The following is a 21,134-nucleotide window of genomic DNA, read 5'->3' as shown; positions in this document are numbered from 1 at the left end:
TAAAACAGCCGTGATGTAGATAGCACAGTTTTTGTTTAATTTTCTTACTTGGCCAAAAACAAAATGAAACAAAAACAAGGAAAAGATACCACATCACAAAATCCCACAGGATCCTACCAACCTCACTGAATGAGGAAATCAACGTTCCGAGAGCTTGAATTCCTGTCCAAGGTCACCCGGAAAGCTGATTACTTCATACTCACTTGTGAGTCTCCAAACCTCTTAGTGCTGAGATGACGAGAGAGAATCTCAAAGAGAAGCTCCACAGTGAAAGCCCCCAAAGTGTCAGGAGTCACATCCAAGTTAGAATTAACTCTGGCTACACTCATGTTTTTCTATAATTCACTGGCTTTGAGAATTTCAGACAATGAGTCTAATAGTATCTCAGAGTTTAAACCAAATTAACAAAATTCTGAGAGACTATGCCAGCTTTCTAACGCTTGCTGCACAGGGACCCAAAGGACCTGAAACATCACTTAATTTGAAGTCCCCAGCAACACGCTGAGCAAAGGGAGAATGGGAATGAGGAAGAGGTGTTGTGTGGTGCCCTGGATGTCAGGCCAGGGTAGATAAGAGTTTAGGGGCAACATTGAAACCCCAATTATATACTTTGCAGAACTGAGGGGGGAAGAATAGCTCTTGGCCTCTGTGGCTTGTGTGGGCTGGCAGTTCCTAATTACTGCTATCAAGTAACACCTGACTTATTTCCAGCCCATCCAGAAGAATCAAATGTGTCTCTGGCTGAGACAGCATAGGCTATACCACTAATGGCAGGTGGTGCAGGGCCTGCTCTCTCTGTCCACAGCCCATCACAGTGCATAAGGCATAGGGCTATCAAAGAAAGACTTTGGATCTGACGTCCATCTTCCTAGGATTTATGGAATCCTTCCCTATCATTTGAGTGGTACTGAAAAATATCTTCTCCCAAGAAGAAAAAGATTATCATTTGAATTTCTAATTTGCACCAAGAAACCTTGGGCTCCATTATTTAACATGCTTGGGTAGATACACGGTTTATCTTCAAACCTCTGGTGTTCTGATGTCCTGAAAACCAAACAAATCTACTGAGACTTATACAAGGGCCTGCAGAAGAGGGAAATGTCACTCATTTTCTGCCAAAATGTCCACATTTGCAGCATGAGAAGCCCACAGCAGAAACTGATGGACGATTTGACAAAGTAGAGCCTGCGGTCTCTAAAGGGAGACACAGCATTCCATCCTGGGCTTGTTATGTTTGTTCTCAGGCTGACAATGACTGCATAATGCCTAAGGATAATTATTCTAATTATAGTTACAGCATATCATTTCTTCATGGAGATATGAACAACCAATCTTCTCTAAATTAGCAATTAAAGACTGCTTATTATCCTGAAAAACCTTATTAATGTATTCACCATCTGACAATGGACATTTCAAAACATAGACGATGTCTAAAATTCTTGGCATGCTATCACGGGATGGCAATTAGATGCTGATGAACAAGCATTCTTTCTAATGAATGTCAAACTTACATGACTAATGAAGGATTCTTTGGGGTAAAGAACAGGAGATACGGAGTTGAAACTGTCTCCAGTCATGCCACCCTAATGATCCGACTCATTTGATGGGTCACTAAATGAGAAAATGATACTCATATTCTCTTATATGTCTGTAGCCTACAAGAGTTTACTATGGGCTTTTGCATATATACGATTTCAGTGGTTTCTGTGCCTGGCTAGATATCAGAACCACAAGGAGCATTTAAAAAGAGTGGGTTAAAATGTAACCCAATTGAGTGGGTTGGGGGTGGAGCCTAGGAATCTACATTCTTAAAGCTCCACATGATTCCAAAATAGCCATTCCAAAAACTAGCACTTGGGAATCACTTTTTTTTTTTTTTTTTTTTTGACAGAGTTTCGCTCGTTGCCCAGGCTAGAGTGCAATGGCATGATCTCGGCTCACCGCAACCTCTGCCTCCCGGGTTCAAGCGATTCTCCTGCCTCAGCCTCCTGAGTAGCTGGGATTATGGGCATGCGCAACCATGCCCGGCTAATTTTGTATTTTTAGTAGAAACAGGGTTTTACCATGTTGGTCAGGCTGGTCTCGAACTCCCGACCTCAGGTGATCCGCCCGCCTTGGCCTCCCAAAGTGCTGGGATTACAGGTGTGAGCCACCGCGCCCGGCCGGGAATCACTTTTATTTCATTTTAGCAATTGTTCCCCCACAACAAACCCTATGAAGTAGATAATCAATTTCCATCTTACAATTGAGGAAACCTATGATATCTTTTCCATGTCCATCTTTTTCTTTCATGTAAAATTAGAAGGCACAACTGGCTTACAAAAGTAATGCATTAATAATAAAGAATAATATGTTGGACATGTGACTGGATATCTGTACATTAACTAGAACCTTCAAGAAAAGAAGAGGCTTGCTGCTATGAGCCTTGACAGCTTACAGAAAAGCACGCGAGGCCCATGGGTGAGGGAGATAAGGGAGTAGAGAGCCCTGGAGCCCACGCCCACCTTGCTCATGGCTTCTGCAATGGCGTCCACCATGCCCCCAACCAGCCCCACTTCACTGGCAGCTTCGTTCAGCGTCACCATGATGTCGTCCACGGCTTCCTTCATCAACTGGGCGGCCTCTGTGATGGCGTCATGGGTGTGTTGTGCCTGAGAAGGGAATTGTGAAACATTTCCTTAAGCAGAAGAGAGCGGTGCTCAGTCTTCTAAGAATAACCTTCAAAAGTAGAATATAAAACCATACCCCCACAATGGAGCACAGCAATCTATTCTATTTCTTCCCTTTCTTTATGTTTGGCCATTTGTTTGCAAAGTAAATAAAAATCAGAAAGACAAATAGAAAAAGATCTCTTTTTACAATCAGGGAAAAATAAAACTGCAATATCAAAATCTTATGACATGACCAATTTTATATGTTACTATGTTCAGGACTGTAGAAAAGAGAATGCCACAGGTCCCTAAATATACAAGTTGATACATTTACAAAATAATATAATGAAAAAGTGTGCTTAAAATAAATGTACATCTCTTCAAAGTTGCCCAACACACTACAGTTCCCCGTCTAAAGATAAGACTGGATTACAGAAATGTAGGTACCTCTAAGGGAAATATATTTGTAGAGTGCCTAATAGGCTTTGAAACTATGTCACAAATTATATGCCATGAGGTTGGAGAAATGCATGGAGCCCTGCAGGTAAAGCCCTGAGTACCCATGCATTCCTTAGACCATATTAGGAAGTAGGTGTTTCACACCTGTGTCAAGCAGAGTAGGGGCTAAGTGAATGAATGAATGAAAACAATGAAACAATGGCAGTCCTGGGCTCCCTGAAAGATACCTCAAGTAGCAGCAAGATGCAGGCGGAACAGCCAAGGTGACAGACAAACCTGGGTTCTAGTTCTGGCTCCACTGCTGGCTAACTAGGTAAGTGGCCCTGGGCTTGGAGTCCTCCTAGGTAAGATGGGGAAAACTATAACAACACTATGCAGTGTGGGATGATACGGCTGCAGGCGCCTTGCCATTTATAAGGGCAGTCTAGGAGGAAATCATGCCCTCGCTCTGCAAAATTTGACCTGATGTCAGGTTTTCAGGGTTGGAATTGCATTACATCCAGGCACTGGGTCTACCCATGCCGTGGCTACGGCCGCCCTGAGCCACCTTGTTGGGGAAGTAGACCCTTTCAAAAGGCCAAGATACTGCATCTTTACTTTGGTAAATGAGAAGGTAAAGAAGCCAGTGGAAAGCAGTAAACGAGAACTCATTGGGTGATTTTCTAAATACGAGAGAATTCCAAGAGGCTATGTGAGCCACAGGAACTGGCCATGTCTGAATTGAAAAGCCATAGGAAGCAAGAAAAGTTATTCAAATATGACATCTGATGAGATGGAAAATATGTTGATCATGGATGGTTATCCTTGAGGCAACGGTGTCAGGATACACAGAACTCTCTTTGGGATGAGTGAAGTAAAGCGGTAATTTGGGTTGATAGCTGATTTCATGGCACAGACATGGTAAAACACAAAATGTGCAGATTGCTTTATTTTGATGATAGAAGTGTGAAAGGTGATACCTCTTGGACCTACTCTCCAGAAAGAGCATCTCATACATTTTTATTCATACAGAAGGTGAAAGGGAGGGTGCATATTTCTCTAAATCTCATTTAGAATGAGATGACTGTTACAGACACAAAAATGCCAGCAATTCAGGCCGAGGCAGGTGGATTACGAGGTCAGGAGATCGAGACCATCCTGGCTAACACAGTGAAACCCCGTCTCTACTAAAAATACAAAAAATGAGCCAGGTGTGGTGGCGGGCGCCTGTAGTCCCAGCTACTTGGGAGGCTGAGGCAGGAGAATGGCGTGAACCCAGGAGGCGGAGCTTGCAGTGAGCTGAGATCGCCCCACAGCACTCCAGCCTGGGCGACAGAGCGAGACTCCATCTCAAAAAAAAAAAAAAAAAAAAAAAGCCAGCAATTCTACACATTCTTATGAAAATTAAGTACACCTTCTGGGGGAGACAGGAGCACCGCTTGCCAAGGATCTGTACTCTCATGCAGGCTCAGGAAGGTTCAGAAGCAAATTTTGGGTGCAGCAGTAAATCACAAAACTTTTTGAACTCCTTGAACAATTTAAAGGACACTTGTCCTGTACCAGGTCACTGAAATCTATAAAAGCATATCCTTGCTCTTGGCTATCCCAGAAATGAATTACCTCCCCATCCACTCATGCTGATGAATTCTCTAGAAGGCCTGCTCTCCTCCACTTCTCATGGTTAAGTTTTTCATAGATTCTTAGAGGGTCAGCTCAATGTCTACCTCTTCTATGAAGCCTCCTCCAATTACTCCAGGCCTCACCCAGGGCCTTTTCTTCTGAACACCAAAGGCAAGTCTCATCTTTATCAGACAGCCTAATCTCAAATCACACATACCTGCTAGTAGAGCTCAATAGTTTCAGATACCCAAAGACACAGTTGGATCTCAATTAAGGCCTGTTTAAACCACCGACAGCAATCTCATAAGTGGCATCGGTGGGCCCAACAATGAGGTCGTTATTTTAGATTCCGGAGGGGTTCCTTGTTACTGTTCCTCATGGCACCACACAAGAGAAAAACCAGATTCCATTCTTTTTCAGACACATGTCTGAAGTCCGCTTCCAAAGGAGCCTTGTTTCTTTATTACAGCACTTCAAATACAAAGCCCAGGATAGCAGGCACAGACATCACAGGAGTATGGAAAAACGGGAGAAGGCCACAGGGGAGCAGATTTCAACTTTGGTAGAGGGAGAAAAACAAGGAATAATTAGAACTGCCCAACAGTGGAGAGGGCTGCGTTTCTGCTGGAGTGTTGCGGGCAGAATCTGTGGGGGCCCATCAAGGATGCCGCAGAAGGGAATTGGGCGGGGTGGGGATGAGTGGAGAAGGGAGCTCTGCGGGGTAGGGAATACCGCAGAAGAGCTCAGTGGAGTGAGGGAGAGGCTACACTGCAAACGCCTCGGTAAGCAGGTAATTCATTAACACCAGGTTCTGGGCTGCCGCTTTTTTAAAAAACATATCTACTATGTCAGGCACATTATTTCATTTAGTCTCTACCAGTACCTTAGGGAGGTATTCATAATTACCTTCATTGTTTAGGTGCAGAAACAAAGAAATGAAGTAATTTACTCGTGAGAGGCAGAGGTGGGATTTGAATCCAATTATGTTTGACCCCAAAGCTTGTGCTATTTTTCACCATATCAAAGTCACCCGTAACTATTTGACAAACCTTTATTTCTTCTGCAAACAGGGATATATAAAACCTAGCACACAGCAAATAAAACCTAGTAAATATGTGTCCAAAGAATAACACTCAAAGTGATTAAGTCTTTGCATCAGGCTTCTAAGGAAAGGGTTGAAAAAAGCAGACTTGTAGTATCCCAGGCACACTTTGGGCTAAGCCTGTCAGGGTTTGCAGAAAGAGAGCAGGTTGAATGAGACCAGTGAGGGACAGAAGTGATCACCTGCCTTGCCTTCACTCATCGTGTTTTACTTCATCATCTAATGCTTTACTGAAAACTACTTCACACTGGTAGAAAATTATGCTAGACACCACTTTCAAGCAGAGGCTGTTACCAGAAAGCTTACAGTGCTGACTGTGTGTGCTCTATGGCTGGGAACACAGGAAACTAAGTCCAAGCTGGGTGTTGTGGCTTGCACCTGTAATCCCAGGTACTTGGGAGGCTGAAGGGGGAGGACTGCTTGAGGCCAGAAGTTTGTGATGAGCCTGGGCAACATGGCGAGACCCCATCTCTGATGGCTGGGAGCACAGACAGTCAGCACTGTAAGCTTTCTGGTAACAGTCTCTGCTTTACCAGAAAGCAGAAGTTGACGTTGTGAGGTTCCTTGAGAGAAAATAAAATTCCATCAGGAACTCTGAACTTACAGTTCAAAGCAGATGTGTTAATGTCTTAAAAATCCAGAAAGGTCAGGTGTGGTGGCTCACGCCTGTAATCCCAGCACTTTGGGAGGCTGAGGAGGATGGATCACCTGAGGTCAGGAGTTCAACACCAGCCTGGACAACATGGTGAAACCCCATCTCTACTAAAAATACAAAAAATTAGCTGGGTGTGGTGGCAGGCACCTGTAATACCAGCTACCCGGGAGGCTGAGGCAGGAGAATCACTTGAACCCGGGATGCGGAGGTTGCAGTGAGCCGAGATCGCGCCACTGCACTCCAGGCTGGGCAACAAGAGCAAAACTCTGTCTCAAAAAAATAAAAAATAAAAATAAATCCAGAAAACTCCTCCTTTGAATTATTCTCTTAGTACTGAAACCATCAGGTAGGAGTGGGGACATGTGGCAGTCAATAGCCTGGAGAAAAGACAACCCAGAAGTGAGTCAGAGGGTAAGTTCTGCCTCCTCCAGTTTGGGGGAGGCACCCCTTTGAGGGTGCAAAGGGGGCTGGCACGACTGCAGGGCACCCTATCGTTTCTCCATCGCAGTCAAAACAGTATTCTTTTTTTTCTCACTCCATTCCACCACTTCAGCAACTCAACTTATTTTTCCAAAAGACTCTGAACAACTTGAGGGCAGTGGCTGGCACTTAATATTTCAGCATCCCCAGAATGAGGCTCTTAATAACTGCCAAGTACATGAATGAAAACATTGAACATAGAAAATGTTAAGTCCAAGCTGGGTGCTGTGGTTTGCACCTATAATTCCAGGTACTTGGGAGGCTAAACGGGGAGGATTGCTTGAGGCCGGGAGTTTGAGATGAGCCTGGGCAACATAGTGAGACCCCCCACCTCTAATTAACTTATTAAGTAAATAAGTAAATAAATGAGCAAGCAGGCTAGCCAGATATGGTGGCATGTGCTTGTGGCCCCAGCTACTTGGGAGGCTGAGGCAGGAAGAAGGCACGAGGCCACGAATTCATAACCAGCCTGGGCAATACAGTAAGACATGATCTCAAAAAAAGAAAAGAAAAGGAAAGTCCATGACATTATTCACACTGCTACCAGTTTAAATGTTTCTAAAATATGGACTGGTTGTGCCATTCCCCTGCTTAAAAACTGCCAATGGCTCCCCACTACTTACAATAAAGACTGAAGTCCGCAATGTGGAAGAGACCTGTCACCCTGCAGCCCAGTCCATCCTCCCGCCTGGTGGTCCCCCAGCTCTACATGTTCCAGATAGATCAGACCACTCACTATTCCTGAAGAAATCATGACCCTTTAATAAATCTACCTATGCCTTTGCATATGCTATTCTCTCTTCTTCAGTTCCCAAGTTCAGAGTAAAATGTGGTGCAAAGTCACCTATGACAGGCTGTCGTCATACTTGGCCACTTAAAGCAGCTGGGTGACACAACAGGCTGAAGAAATGTTCCCTCTTGCAAACTGGTATGGGAGATTTTCATATTAAACTGCAGTCTCTTAAGTGTTAGGAATCAAAACGACATTTACTGGAGCACAATAGAACATTCCTCTGTGCAAGCTGGGTGTCACTGCTGAGCAGGGACCCAGCAAGCATTACAGTTTTCATTCCTGTAATCATCGCACCATACATTTTTCTTCCCCAAGGACACTTGTCTTCACATTCTGTCAAGAAAAAAATAACTTTTATGTACATTTCTTCATTTCCTCCCTAAGAACCTTGGGAAGGCCAATAGATTATTTCCGATCTCAGAGTGGGAGCTCAAATGCCACCAGCAAGAACTGGAAGTGTTTTCTCCTGGAAGGACACATTACAGCAGGAATGCATGATGGCTTCTTAGTGGTCCTAAGTGAATCCCCGATATCCTGGACCATACCTTGGGGTTTCCGCCACCTTCTTTGGCTGCATACAACATCTGCAAGGCAGACTCTGCGAGAGTCTTGGTCTGGTCCAGCACCGTCATCTGCTGCTGATGATCAAGAATCTTGGAGGCCACACCAACTGCGGCTAAGATCAAGGGCTCAAAATAGCTTGCCAGTTGTGTCACCTTTCAAAAAAAAAAAAAAAGCCAGAGATGTATCATGTAAATACACGTGTCTCCTTCAGGGGCTCCACAGTCAGGCGCGGGAGGGGAACAGGACTCGGCTGACTCACAGGGAGAGGCAGATCTGCTGCAATTTACTGCTGAAAGTGCTTGCTAATTAATGGACTCTTTCTTGGTTTTTACTTTCTCCAGGGAGTTCTTCATCTCTCTAAATATGGCAGAGGTGCTAAGAAACCCATTCCAAGATCCAGAGTTAGATATGAGAATTGAATTCAATTTTACAAACTGTCAATTTCTATAAATTAACAACTTTTAAAAGAACTAAAGACATCTTACAAACTCAGGAGGAAGGAGGAGTGGAAAAGGGTAAGGTAGCAGGGGAGCAGAAAAAAGCAGGAGATGAAAGAAACCTTCAAAAGCTTTGTAGGAAGCCAATCCCAACTGCCTTTTGCCCAGAGCATTTTGACCAAGCCTTGATTTGGAAAAACAGCACAAATGATTTCACATCAGCCTAGATGCTCTGTTTATGATTTGCCCAACTTGGGAGAACAAAAAAAGCTTATCCTGACAGGAACCACTGCCTCCGCACAGGCCTCTTTCCAGGAGGGCACTGCCATGCATATCCATCCACGCTCACCAAAGCTCGCCTACCAGCTGGGCGCTGTGGGCCATGTGTTGCAAACATCTAGTGGGCGCACCCCCTATGCCAGGCTCTCTGCTGAAAGTTTAACTTCCATTTCCTCACTGAGCCTCCACAACTTTAAGAGGCAGATACACATGAAGATACCGAGGCTTTGAGGGGTTGAGACGCATGCTCCATCTCATGCAGCTAAGAGGTGGAGACAGCAGCATCCCACCCCACAGCCCCGGCTCTCAGCTGCCACAGTCTGTGGTCTCTTTCACTTTCATTGGGATGCCAGTCCTGCTGCTGTGGGAGCACCGCACTTTTAGAAGTTTATCATTTGGTGTTTGGATGACCCTCTACCTGGCATCAGAATATGAGATCTTAACATTTTGCTATATTCACTTCAGACACCAGAATCTATCCCCTCTCAGAATCTATCCTCACTCAGATAAAATACAATGGCATGAATGACACTTTTCTGTTCAATGCCTCATTCTGTGTGGTCATGACTAATGGCTAAATTACGCCCTTTAAGAGAACTTAAGATCAAACCTTTAGCCAGCACCTCCCTTAACGCTCCTTCCCATCACATGTTAGAAGAATGAGTGTTGTGGGGATGTGGACAGGAAGACCACTCACATGAGCAGTCACTGGGCCAGCAGGAGAGGGTGGAGGATGATGGGGTGGGGGTGGCTAGGGCAAGGTGAGGGAACGTGTCCAAAAAATAAAACTTAATTAATGCTAATAGTGAGACATGATTATTGGCCAACAATAAAACTTATTTTTACATTGTTATTTCCTCTATGGTTATCTTACAGAGAGGTTTCAAACCTGGTGAATAGGGCTGTTCCCGGCCCTTAGGGAGCCCCTGGGTGAATTTTAAAGGGGTCCTTTGGGCAGACATGAGCGACGCCAGGGCAGAGCATGGGCTGAATTTTCGTCCCTACTTCCCACTTCGGCCAAATGCCTTTGTGGAGGGCACAGCCTATACAACCACAAGCAGCAGCTCCACACACTTGCATTTGATTTCATCCTCGTCCCCAGGAAGGGCACTGGTGTCACCACCAAAGGGAATGGAGCACTGAAGGGTCATCGGGACAGAGGGCTTAGGGTGGTCCTTTATGTCCTAAAGGAGGAGTCAAAATGTTTAATGCATTAGAATCTTATATGTTTTCTAGGTTAATTTTATTATTTTCAAAGTATGTTTCATCAATGCAACTGTCAAATGTCAGCGGTTGCTGTGTGCTGAGAATAATTAAATGCAAAACTAAATGGGAGCCCGGCTTCCCCATGAAGGTAGCATGGCTGGGCCATGAAGGACTTCAGCTCTGGCTTCAGAATCACTGGATTTGAATCTTCCCTGCCAATTCCTTACTGAGAAATATTTAGCTAATTGTTCCAATTGCTCCACTTCAGTTTCCTTATCTGTAAAATGGGGATTAATAATAGCACTGAGAGTTCATCAGGACTGGTAGGAGGATTAGTGTACATGAAAGCCCTTCACCACGCTAACCGCCAAATAGGAAGTACTCAGTAAAGTACTAGGTGCTCACATATTACAGGCAAAGCTTTTTGAAGGCATGTGCTTTTCTCTGTATTTAGGGAGCTTAGCAAGGACTTTAACACCATTAGTTCTTGAGACATGACAGAACAGGAAACATCCTTCCTTGGGTTAGCACATGCATTAAAATAACACAGAACTTTGAGTATTTGGTACATAACGTTCATTCCTAGGTCTAGGGACACAGTGGATTGAATGGTGGCCCCTCAAAAGATATGTCCATATTCAAGCACCTGCAACCTGGGAATGTGATCTCATGTGGAAAAAGGGTGTTTGCAGGTGCATTTAAAGACCTTGAAATAAGAATGTCCTGAATTGCCGGGATGGGCTCTAAATCCAATAACAAGTGTCCATCTATGAGACAGAAGAGACACCGAAGAGCAGGTGACAATGTGATTACGGAAGCAGGGATCAGCACGACAGTCAAGGAGTGCCAGGAGCCACAGGAAGATATAAGCAGCAAAGAACAGATTCTCTAGGGAATCCACTCTACAGTCTCCAGAGGGAGCACAGCCCTGCCACCACCTGATTTTAGACTTTGGATGAGAGAATAAATTTCTGTTGTTTTAAGCCACAGAACTTCATGAACACAGTTGGGGTCTGAGAATTGGCATTTCTTATCACTCCCAGGTGCTGTTGAAGCTGCTGATCTGGGGCCCCACACAAGCACTGCAATGAAGCCTTGGGGAAAATGTGGGTGTGAACTCCCAGTCCATGGCTCTTCTGGATAGAGGGCGCACCGACTGCCTCTGTCCAAAATTCTCTTTTAGAAGGTAAGAGATGGATTAGCCCAAGGGCCAAGAGTAAATTTATAAGTCAAGTGACATAAATATATTATGCTTCTTTTGATGCTAACCACTAACATAGGAATTAATCTTGTATACTAATGAAGTATCCGCAGAGACATGGGTATTGTCCTCCAAAGACATCCAGAAATATTCTATTACAAAAGTTCTGGAATCAAAAGTAACTGCTGAAAAAATGTCCAGCTTCTCCCCTAAACTCAGTTTCCCTTATGGGCACATAGGCAGTGGCCCCAGTGTCCAGACCATTCTCCTACCCCTGCAAACCTCTTCAGACAGACGGACAAGCCCTTTTCTAATTGCCGTATAAAGAAACTCAGCTAAGAAATGAAATATGCCAGCTGGGCGCAGTGGCTCACGCCTGTAATCCCAGCACTTTGGGAGGCCGAGGCAGGTGGGTCACCTGAGGTTGGGAGTTTGAGACCAGCCTGACCAACACGGAGAAACCCCGTCTCTACTAATAATACAAAAATTAGCCGGGCATGGTGGTGCATGCCTGTAATCCCAGCTACTCGGGAGGCTGAGGCAGGAGAATTGATTGAACCCGGGAGGCGGAGGTTGTGGTGAGCTGAGATCACACCACTGCACTCCAGCCTGGGCAACAAGAGCAAAGCTCCGTCTCAAAAAAAAAAAAAAGAAAGAAAGAAAAGAAAAGAAAAAGAAATGAAATATGCCACACTTACAAAGGCAGAAAGACACTGGCCTTTGAGATTTCAAATCTTAAAAATCCCTCCTTGGAACCAGTGGGAAGGTGAGCAGGCCCTTAAGCTATTCTGTAATTTGAAAAAGCAAGAATATTGATTTTCTAAAATCGATACCTGCCAAGAAGATTTTGGCTACTGTATTTCTTCCTATGTACATCTATACTGATAGCTGCACTGATAAAATGCTAGGAAACCCAAGGTGGTTAAAAATCCAATTTCTGGCCTCTCCTTATTGAGGCACAGGCTGCATAACAAGCCAACCGTCCTTGAAGAATTTGCAAAATGAACCCCAACCAGGCAAGATATCATTTGGCTCTGAACACAATGTGGGTATGAATCCCCAGCTGAACGGCTCCCCTGGAGTGGACACCTAGGGAGGGTTTGGTCATCCAGAGAGGTCTGCTTTGCCTCATTATGTCTAAGAGTAGACACTATGTTAGAAACCACAAAAGAATAATGTACCCTTAAACACACCAGAATGGGGCTGGCTGGCCAGCCAGCCAAAGGTGGCAGACTCCAGGCTAGGAGTGTCTGCTTCAGTCTCTGGTTTCTTTCAGCAAAGGTCGATTGCAACGGATGACTGTAAATGCCAAATTACATCTCTGGCCACAACCAGAAAAACTGCACTGAAGTTTTCTTCTGAACTTAGGTAAAAATAGATCCTGAACTGATAATTTCTGGAGAGGATGCCAGAGAGAGGTTCAGTGTTATTTTCTGCAGCTTAAACCAGCACTGGACTCAGGCACAATACTTGCACCACAGGCTTTTGGGAATGATAACAGTGAAGTCAATAAAACCCTCTCTCCTGTGATAACACGCACACCCTCGCAGGATCCCCTCGGTGTGCATTACCTTATGTCCCAGCTGAGCTGCTTCTCCCCGAGCCGCTGTGGCGATGGGATCGATAAGGTGTCCGATTTCCTGGACCACCGAAGTCAGCTGCTCCTGCAGGGCCTGATAAGGAGAGAAGTGTCAAGTTCATCACATAACAGCTCCCCACAGAGCTGCACTGATTCAAAAAGGCCCCTCTGAAAAATGAGAGAGGCCACACAAAGCAGACATTAGAATGCCTGCGTGTGTGCCATCAAGCCACCGCACCCTGCCCTGACCTTCTCAGTGATGACTCCTCCCGAGAAAGAGAGAAGAAGCAGGCATGAGAGATGCTTCTGCAACTGGCTTCTTGCTCCTGTCAACCCTGACAACTGATGCTACTGGTATCTTTACTTTAGGTTCCTTGATGGAATTAGTAGACATGCGGAACAGTCATGGCTTTCCAAGAAGGAACGACAGCTTCTTCCAAATGCAGGCAGATAATGGAGGGGTCTGAGGGAACATTCCAGGTCACTGTATTCTCAGAACTAATAACCCCTCAAGGAGGGAGAGTGACATAAAAATGAGATTAGCTCCTGGAAAGCAGGACTACTTCCCAAACAGTGCACTGTGAAAATGCTCAGCTTAGATCTCAGTCCACTGTGTTTGGTGGTGTGCATGCAAATATCAAACACGGTGCCCTCAAGACCTTTCTTCTCATGTTTGAGACATGGTTTAATCTCTTCACCCCTAAAGAATTGAATCATGCTGTAAAGAGACAGAGAAAGATATCTAGATGATTCTGAGAGTGTGGGGGATGGGGGATTCAAAGGTGGAGATTCTTAGCCAGTGGCAGGAAAGATCAGATCCCTCTGTAGGACTATTCATACGAGCTTCACTGATAGATACAGGATTAATTCATCAGTGCACTGGGCGTTTTACGTCTGCACACACCAGCATGGAATTGAGTGAACTCCGCCAAAGTAGCGATGTCCTGCTCATCAGAAATGAGACTCTAGCCTTCACTACTTTCCCACAGAACAATGCTGCCTGTGGGCCGGGAGGGATGCGGGCAGAGTGTCCTCAACAAGAGGAGCAGACTAACATGCAAACTTGAAAACAAAACCCTGGAAAAAGAAAAAGAAAAGGAAAAAGAGAAACAGAGACAGATGGGAGCAGGCAGAGAGAAACTTCCAAGACGGCCAAGGGTTTTATTTAGCTAATTACTTATTATCTTCATATTCATAATGTGATTATAGTCAAGAACACAAGAATATTGCAACAGTGCTGTCTTATTACAGATGGTTTGTTAAATTAAATAGGGTGTATGATTAGGGAGCACATGCAATTAAAGGGGAAGGGTTCTCTTCCTAGTGAGGGAGTTAAAACAGAAGATGTACTGGGTGAAGGAGGATATGGTGAAAGGATGGGGGGATGAGGGGGGCTTCTGGGGTGCTGGTCATCTTTGCTACTTTTTTTTTTTTTTTTTTAAGATGGAGTCTCGCTCTGTTGCCCAGGCTTAAGGGCGGCAGTGTGATCTCGGCTCACTCACTGCAATCTCCGCCTCCCACATTCAAGCAATTCTCCTGCCTCAGCCTCCCGAGTAGCTGGGATTACAGGCCACTGCCACTGCGCCAGGCTAATTTTTGTATTTTTAGTAGAGACAGGGTTTCACCACGTTGGCCAGGCTGGTCTGGAACTCCTGATCTCAAGTGATCCATCCGCCTCAGCCTCCCAAAGTGCTAGGATTACAGGCATGAGCCACAGCGCCTGGCCTCAACTTTGCTTCTTGATCTGGGTGCCGGTTGAAAGGCCTGTTCAGTTGGTGATAATTTATCAAGTGGTACCCTTGTCTGCATGCATATACATACGGACTTTAATAACAGATTCAAAAGAATAATTCTGGCATCCCACACAGTTTGAGAAAACTTAATCCTTCTTTTTTTGGAAATAGGAGGGTGAAGGTGGAGCGAAATAGACAGCTCTATTAATAAAAATGAGCAATACTAACTCTGGGCCAAAAGCTGATTGTTAATGAATTCAGTGGCAGGAAGATAAACATCAATAAACAGACCATCCATGTTTATTAAGCACCTTCTGCAAGTCAAGCATTGTGCTTTCGGTAGAGATAGAAGTAAAAATCAGGACCCTCTGGACAGGTAATAGAAAAAAACCCAAAGGGAAAAAGCAGGAAAATTCCATTTTAAACTTTGGAAAAACAAGCAAGAAAGGGCAAAGTGGCTTTAAATTAATAATAGGATGCCAAAGTCCTCAAATGCTGGATATTGAATAACTTAGGGCAGAATCCTTGATCTCTGAACAGACCAAATGCATTCGTTTAATGCTGAATTGGCCAACTAACTAAAAAGCACACTGATGAAATATGACAACAGAGAATTCTTCAAAATTTACATACCTAGGTCCACTCTACTGATGTGTTAAAACAAACACGGTACCCACCGTACCCCTAAATTACCTTGATATTGATATTTTCCCTCCAAATTTCAGCTACTTTTGAACTTTCCACCCCAGTACCTGTATTCCTTCCCCCAAGCCACCCTTCTCTACTTGGCATCTGCCCTACCCTCTCCAAAAAGTTCCCAGATTGGCTCCACAGAGAATGGCTGTCTAATGGTGAAACTCCAGCAACAGAAACATTTTGGCCCTACAACCTCTACCCCTCCAAGTCTGATGCTAAGGTTTTTCGACATACCTAGAGGCGACTAAGCAGGCCCCCAGATTCCCAGCTTACCTCCACAGAGATGTCGTCCCTCGTGGCCAGGCTCTGGCTGACGGCGGCCAGCGAGGCCTGCTCGATGTCCCGGATGCACCGGTTGATGCCATCGATGGAGTAATCACACTCCCTCTGTCCAGGGGCCTTGTCCCTGGAAGGAACAGTGCAAGTTGGACACAGCCTCCATGGGGCTCAAGTCCCACAGCCTGCTCCAGCACTGGTGGGCCAGGATCCCTGTCCACTTCCTCCCTGACTCAGTCACCTCCTTTCAGGAGGAATCCCTGATCCCTGGTTGGCAACGTCTCACTGCACAGCCCATGCATTCCTTAATTTAACACTTCAGATAACTCTACTTATTTCTGGTGGAAAGAATATGGTCCTGCCCTCCACCTTAGGCTGATACCAGGCAACTGCAAAGGAAGCAATTTGGACTTGGATTTTCTATTCACTGGCTTAAGCACAGGACTCTTACTCAAAAAAAAAAAAAAAAAAAAAAAAAAAGGTCAGCACTACTTCCAGTGCAAACATATTATGCTTTCTACATTGCATACTAGTCACAAAGTCCTGGGCTACAGTAGGAATTAAAACATGCAGTGAATTTTTCTTTGCAAGGCATTAAGAAATAAAGTTAACTGTGGTTTTGAGCTTCAAAAGCAACTAGGAAGCAAAATATAATTAAGGGAAGATGAATTTCATGCTGCGAGGTATTAACTGGTTAACTTCAGAAATGTTATATCTACTTGGGGATGTCTTTTTAGGCTCCCACTATCGACAAGGTCAGAGATGCTCAGAGTTACTGCAGGCCCTAGAATATTCTTTGTCTTATTAGCAAACTAAATGCAACCACAAATCCTGCTAAATAAACAATGGTGCTCAATGACTAAACTCCTAGATACGGACAACGTAGTACAGTGATTAGACAGCCATTGGGCCTTAAGGTGACCTTGGGGATATTACCCAAATTTTTCTGCCTAAATTTTTTCATCAGTACAATGGAAATAATGACAGTGGTACCTTATAAGACTATTGTGATGTTCAAATAAAGTAACACAGATAAAGCACTTGTAGTAGTATTTGGTAAATGGTAAGTACTTAAGTTAGCAATCACTATTGTGACCAGTGCTTCCGGCCCCAAAGAGAAAAGAAAAAGATGATAATGATCAACAATATCACTATTAAGTAAAAAGCCTGGTGGGCTTATCCTCCTCCTTCCCCGCTGAGATGCAGGCTGGCAGCAACCTCCAGATGGGAAACTGACCTGATAGAAGTGATGAGACTCTTGATGGAGTCGGACACTGTATGGGAATGTCCAGCCAGTACAGACCAGGTGGGTGGGTCTTTGGGGTTGATGGCCAGAGAGCGTGCAGTGCGAATGAGGTACGATGAACTCTCCAGCATGGTCTTGGCTGAGACCAGGATTGGTTCCTGTGCCTGGGAACCCTGAGACCAAACAGCAGAGAAATCAAAGTCAGGGTCGAAGACATGAGTGAATGACGCGGGCCCTGATAGGTCCTGTTCTTTGCCAAATCACCACCTCTGCCCTTTGAAGGAGACAAAGAGGGCAGGGAACCATGAAGACTGGATTACCAGGGGTCTGCATGGCGGGGACTCAAGCCCATGTTTGCCCCTTAAATAGCATTTTTTGAGTGTGACACATCCCAAGAATCGCCCCAAACCTAGGCAGTAAGATTGTTCTCTACATATACGTTATCTCTCAAGAGAGGTGTAGTCATTGTGTTTCACTAACTGTGCACATGCCATCATTGACAAGAGTAACAGTAGCCTACATGTTGACAGAGAGAGCTGTTGGAGTTTTAACTAGTAACTCATTTGGTGCTACACAAAGTTAGTCAAAGACCTTAGTATGATGTTCCTGTAAACACTCCCTACCTCGGAGCTGATCTGGGCAGGAATGCTGACAAACTCAGGGTTTGAGGCGAACGCTGTCAGGTTCTCCACAGCTTCAATCAAGGGTGCGGTGGCGATGCGACACTTACTGCGGTTGTCTTCAGAGAAATCCCCATCCAGGGCCTGATGGGAGAAAACAGGGAGATTCTGCCCAATTGAGAAGCACAAATTATTTCTGAACCACAGTAATCAACTCTTAGTGAAAGAAGGTGGTTCAACGGGAACACTGAAAATGTTTGGTGACTTCATAAACAATAAGTAAGAACTGATTAAAGAGACCCCTGCCATCAAGCAGAGGGGCCCAGTTAGATGTTGTGGAGAATTAAAGACAAATGTGTAGCTCACAGGACAACTGACTCCACAGTCAACTTTCCACTCCCAGGAAGCAGAGACACAGATTTAAACAGCACCCTGCTCTTCAACGCCCCGTGACCCCCTGCACCAGACCATGCAGCGGGACTACTTTCCTCCTCACTTTTGAGACTACAATCCTTGGGATCTTTGCCTTCATTTTACTCAGATTAAATCTATTCTCTTCCAAACAATAAACATGCTGTATTGTATTTTAAAGCAGTACTTTTAACTTTTTCTAAGTTTTACCTGGATATTCCCTAATGACTGATGGAGGCAAGGTAGGCATAACTGTCATCATTCTGAAATGAACACAATGGAATCTAACGAGAAGGAATAGATGAGAACTACTCCCAGCCATACAAATAAATCTCACAAACATCATATTTAACAAAACGGGCCACCCACAAATGGGTGCCTCCTGTACAATTCCATTAGTACCAAGTGCAAACACAGGTGGCCCTCCTAATCTAGGGTGTTAGAAGAGCAGATAAGACCGGAGAGAGCATAAGGAAAGCTTCTGGGTGTCAATAACATTCTGTTTCTTAATCTGGCTAGAGTTACCAAGGGGTGTTCCACTTGAGAAAATTCACTGAACTCTAAACATAACGTGTTTTCTCTGTATGTATCTTATGCTTCATAATTTAAAAAAACAAAAACAAAAAACTAACAGCAGGTAACACAATGGCATTGAGTGATCAGGCCTATTGCTGATTTACGGTCTGGATGGATGAGGATCCAGGAATGTGGCCTGTGATCCATGCCAGACTGCTCACAGAGGGTCAACACTTCGATGAGGTTCCCAGCCCTGGACTCTACCTCCTCAGGATCAAGACTGTTAGAACCTACAGCCTGTGACCCAATGACAGAAACCCTCCCTCCCAGCGAAAGGCTACACTTGACAAGGCAGTTATGTTTGCAGAAGAATGCAAATTTCCTTGTTAAATGACCACTTAAACTTTTAACTTAACCCTTATGAGCAACATATAAAGCCAATTTAGACAATTGGGATAAAAAAAACAGGGGCACTGGCATTACCAAGCAAAGCAGATCTGAGATGGGAGCATTTCTGTTTTTCAATAGAGCAAGAGGAGGCAGCCACCGTTGGTTTGAAGGCGATTTCTGAATAACAACTACATTCCAATCAAGCCTTGGCAGCTTGGGACAATAATTACATACCCACAATGCTAATATTTTCAGAGGAATTCCCGCAAGCCTGGCTAATTTACTGTTTTTTGCTAATATAGTGCCTGGCTTGCCTTGGCTCATGCCCTTCCCCCACCAGACAGGCCCTGACCCTACCCTCACCTCTCCAGTTCTGCCATTTTTCCAGGCCCAATGGAAACCCTTGCACGCCGGCTACTTCTTGCTCACATATAAAGCCTCATTTCTCACTACCACTTACATAGCTGGTAAATGTTGATTTATGCTGCCGGCACTGGCCACGTAGAAGTGAACCACTTTGGTACTCTGATCTTGTTGCACTGTTAATATCGCTCTGAAGTTTGGTAGATCCCTGGAGGTCGGGGTTTACCAGACTTCAGAGCAATTTGAGAACACCAGTGAGAGGCAGGGTGGGTGCCACTCAGCAGGAGCCTGACACAGATGGGCCCAAACACAGGCAAAAGAGTGAAGCAAGCTGATTGCAAGAGTGGACTTTGGAGTGAAAGAAACTCAGGTCCCAGCCCCACCAGTGGCTACATGGCTTTCTCCAATCATACCCCTTCAGCTGGGATCACACGACTTCCAGCTTAACAGGAGATGCTCAGCCTTCCCTTGGTGCTGCTCGCCCTTCCTGCTTCTTACCTCTCCAAGCTTTTCTCTTCCCCTTCCTGCTCCCACAAACCTCTCAGTCTATTGGGAAGAAGGGCAGCCAATCAAGCCACTAAGCCTAAGCTGAACTTCTTCAAACTAAAAAGATGACAACTCAAGGGAAATCTCAAGGAATGGTTTTCTAATTGTGTAGGTGTCACAGACAGCACTATTAGAATAAAGACAGGGTTTGTTTGTTTGTTTGTTTGGGGCTTTTGTTTTGAGCACAGGCCCTAAAATCATATTAACATATAGCCCATTGCTATTTGCAGGTCAAAGCCTTGAATAACATGAACTAGAATAGCAAGCTATATCAATCATTTTCCATTCTCAAAAAGGACAAGTTATTTTATCCAGAAAAGGCATCCGGCATCAGAAAGGATAGTTTGCACAGGTATTATTTCACTTCTGAACTCTGCTTCCATTGGGCACAGCAGAGCCACTCAAGTAAACTGAATACTCAAAGCTGCCCAATGGTGAAATTTCAAGCAAGCATGAGAGTTTCCATGTCACAGAACGTCTGGCATACCAGCCATAATGATGAAAGGGTAAATTTACTTAGCCATATTTCCAGGCCCCACCAGAACAAGAACACTCCCAAACCCGGAGCCTGCTCCAAGTGTTCCCCCTTAGCAAAATACCACGGACATCTGGGAGAAACAATTTCTGTGTATGCACAAAATCAAAGATTCATGGACTTTGGGGGTTAGAGGGGACCCTAAAGACAATTTAAGCTTAAACCCCCAATTCTCCAGACAATAAAACCAGCACCTGGAAAGTGACATGACTTGACAAGGTCACCTTGCTACTCACTGGCATGCCTCAAACAATGAACCGAGCCTCCTGGCTCCCTTCTCTCCTGCTGACCTTAGACAAAGGCAACAGAACAAGGAGTAAAAAGCCCAAGAGCCTTTTTCCTTTTCCTTCTAAAGAAACCACTTTCCCAATCCAAACATAGGGATGACCAAGAAAGCATACTCACAGCCAAGTCAAATTCGATTAAAGAGAGCTGGATCGGGTGTCTGTGGTACACACTGAAAGTGCTTAATTGCAAAAACCCCGAGCTTTAACTCTGCTGTGAGGGGCAAGGCCAAACTTCAACTTCTCAGAAAAACAAACGCTGCTGTTGCATAATTTCTACTTGGCACCCAAATGTGAGTGACTGCACATTTAAAATAACATTCCATTCCACACATCTGATTCAAGACTAGGTAATGAGCTGAATGAAGGGAAAAAGGCAGGCAACAGCGTATGTGGTGACTCGGAGAGACAGCCGCTGTGGTTAGGGGTGTGCATCCTTCTACCATGCCCAGCATTTACAGCCATCCCTGGCAGGAGGCAGAAACACAGAAATGGATTCTCGTGGAGCCCTGC

At 44.8% G+C, this 21,134-nt stretch overlaps 1 protein-coding gene across 16 annotated transcripts in view; it reads right to left on the bottom strand.

Moving 5' to 3' along the window:
• The window catches only part of TLN2 (talin 2), a 450,464-nt gene that overhangs the window by 61,930 nt on the left and 367,400 nt on the right, over positions 1-21,134 (bottom strand). For all 16 annotated transcript variants that reach the window (XM_024349234.3, XM_063794170.1, XM_054666988.2 and 13 more), the window contains 6 exons: positions 17,580-17,720; positions 16,948-17,129; positions 15,708-15,840; positions 12,998-13,099; positions 8,285-8,455; positions 2,505-2,651 (listed from right to left, as the gene is read on the bottom strand). In XM_024349234.3, the coding sequence (XP_024205002.2) occupies positions 2,505-2,651; positions 8,285-8,455; positions 12,998-13,099; positions 15,708-15,840; positions 16,948-17,129; positions 17,580-17,720 (876 nt within the window). The remainder of the gene's footprint in view (positions 1-2,504; positions 2,652-8,284; positions 8,456-12,997; positions 13,100-15,707; positions 15,841-16,947; positions 17,130-17,579; positions 17,721-21,134) is intronic.

Source organism: Pan troglodytes, chromosome 16, assembly GCF_028858775.2.
Source record: "Pan troglodytes isolate AG18354 chromosome 16, NHGRI_mPanTro3-v2.0_pri, whole genome shotgun sequence".
Lineage (NCBI taxonomy): Eukaryota > Metazoa > Chordata > Mammalia > Primates > Hominidae > Pan > Pan troglodytes.
The sequence above is the reverse complement of the archived record's forward strand: the minus strand, read 5'-3'. Positions and strand labels throughout refer to the sequence as shown.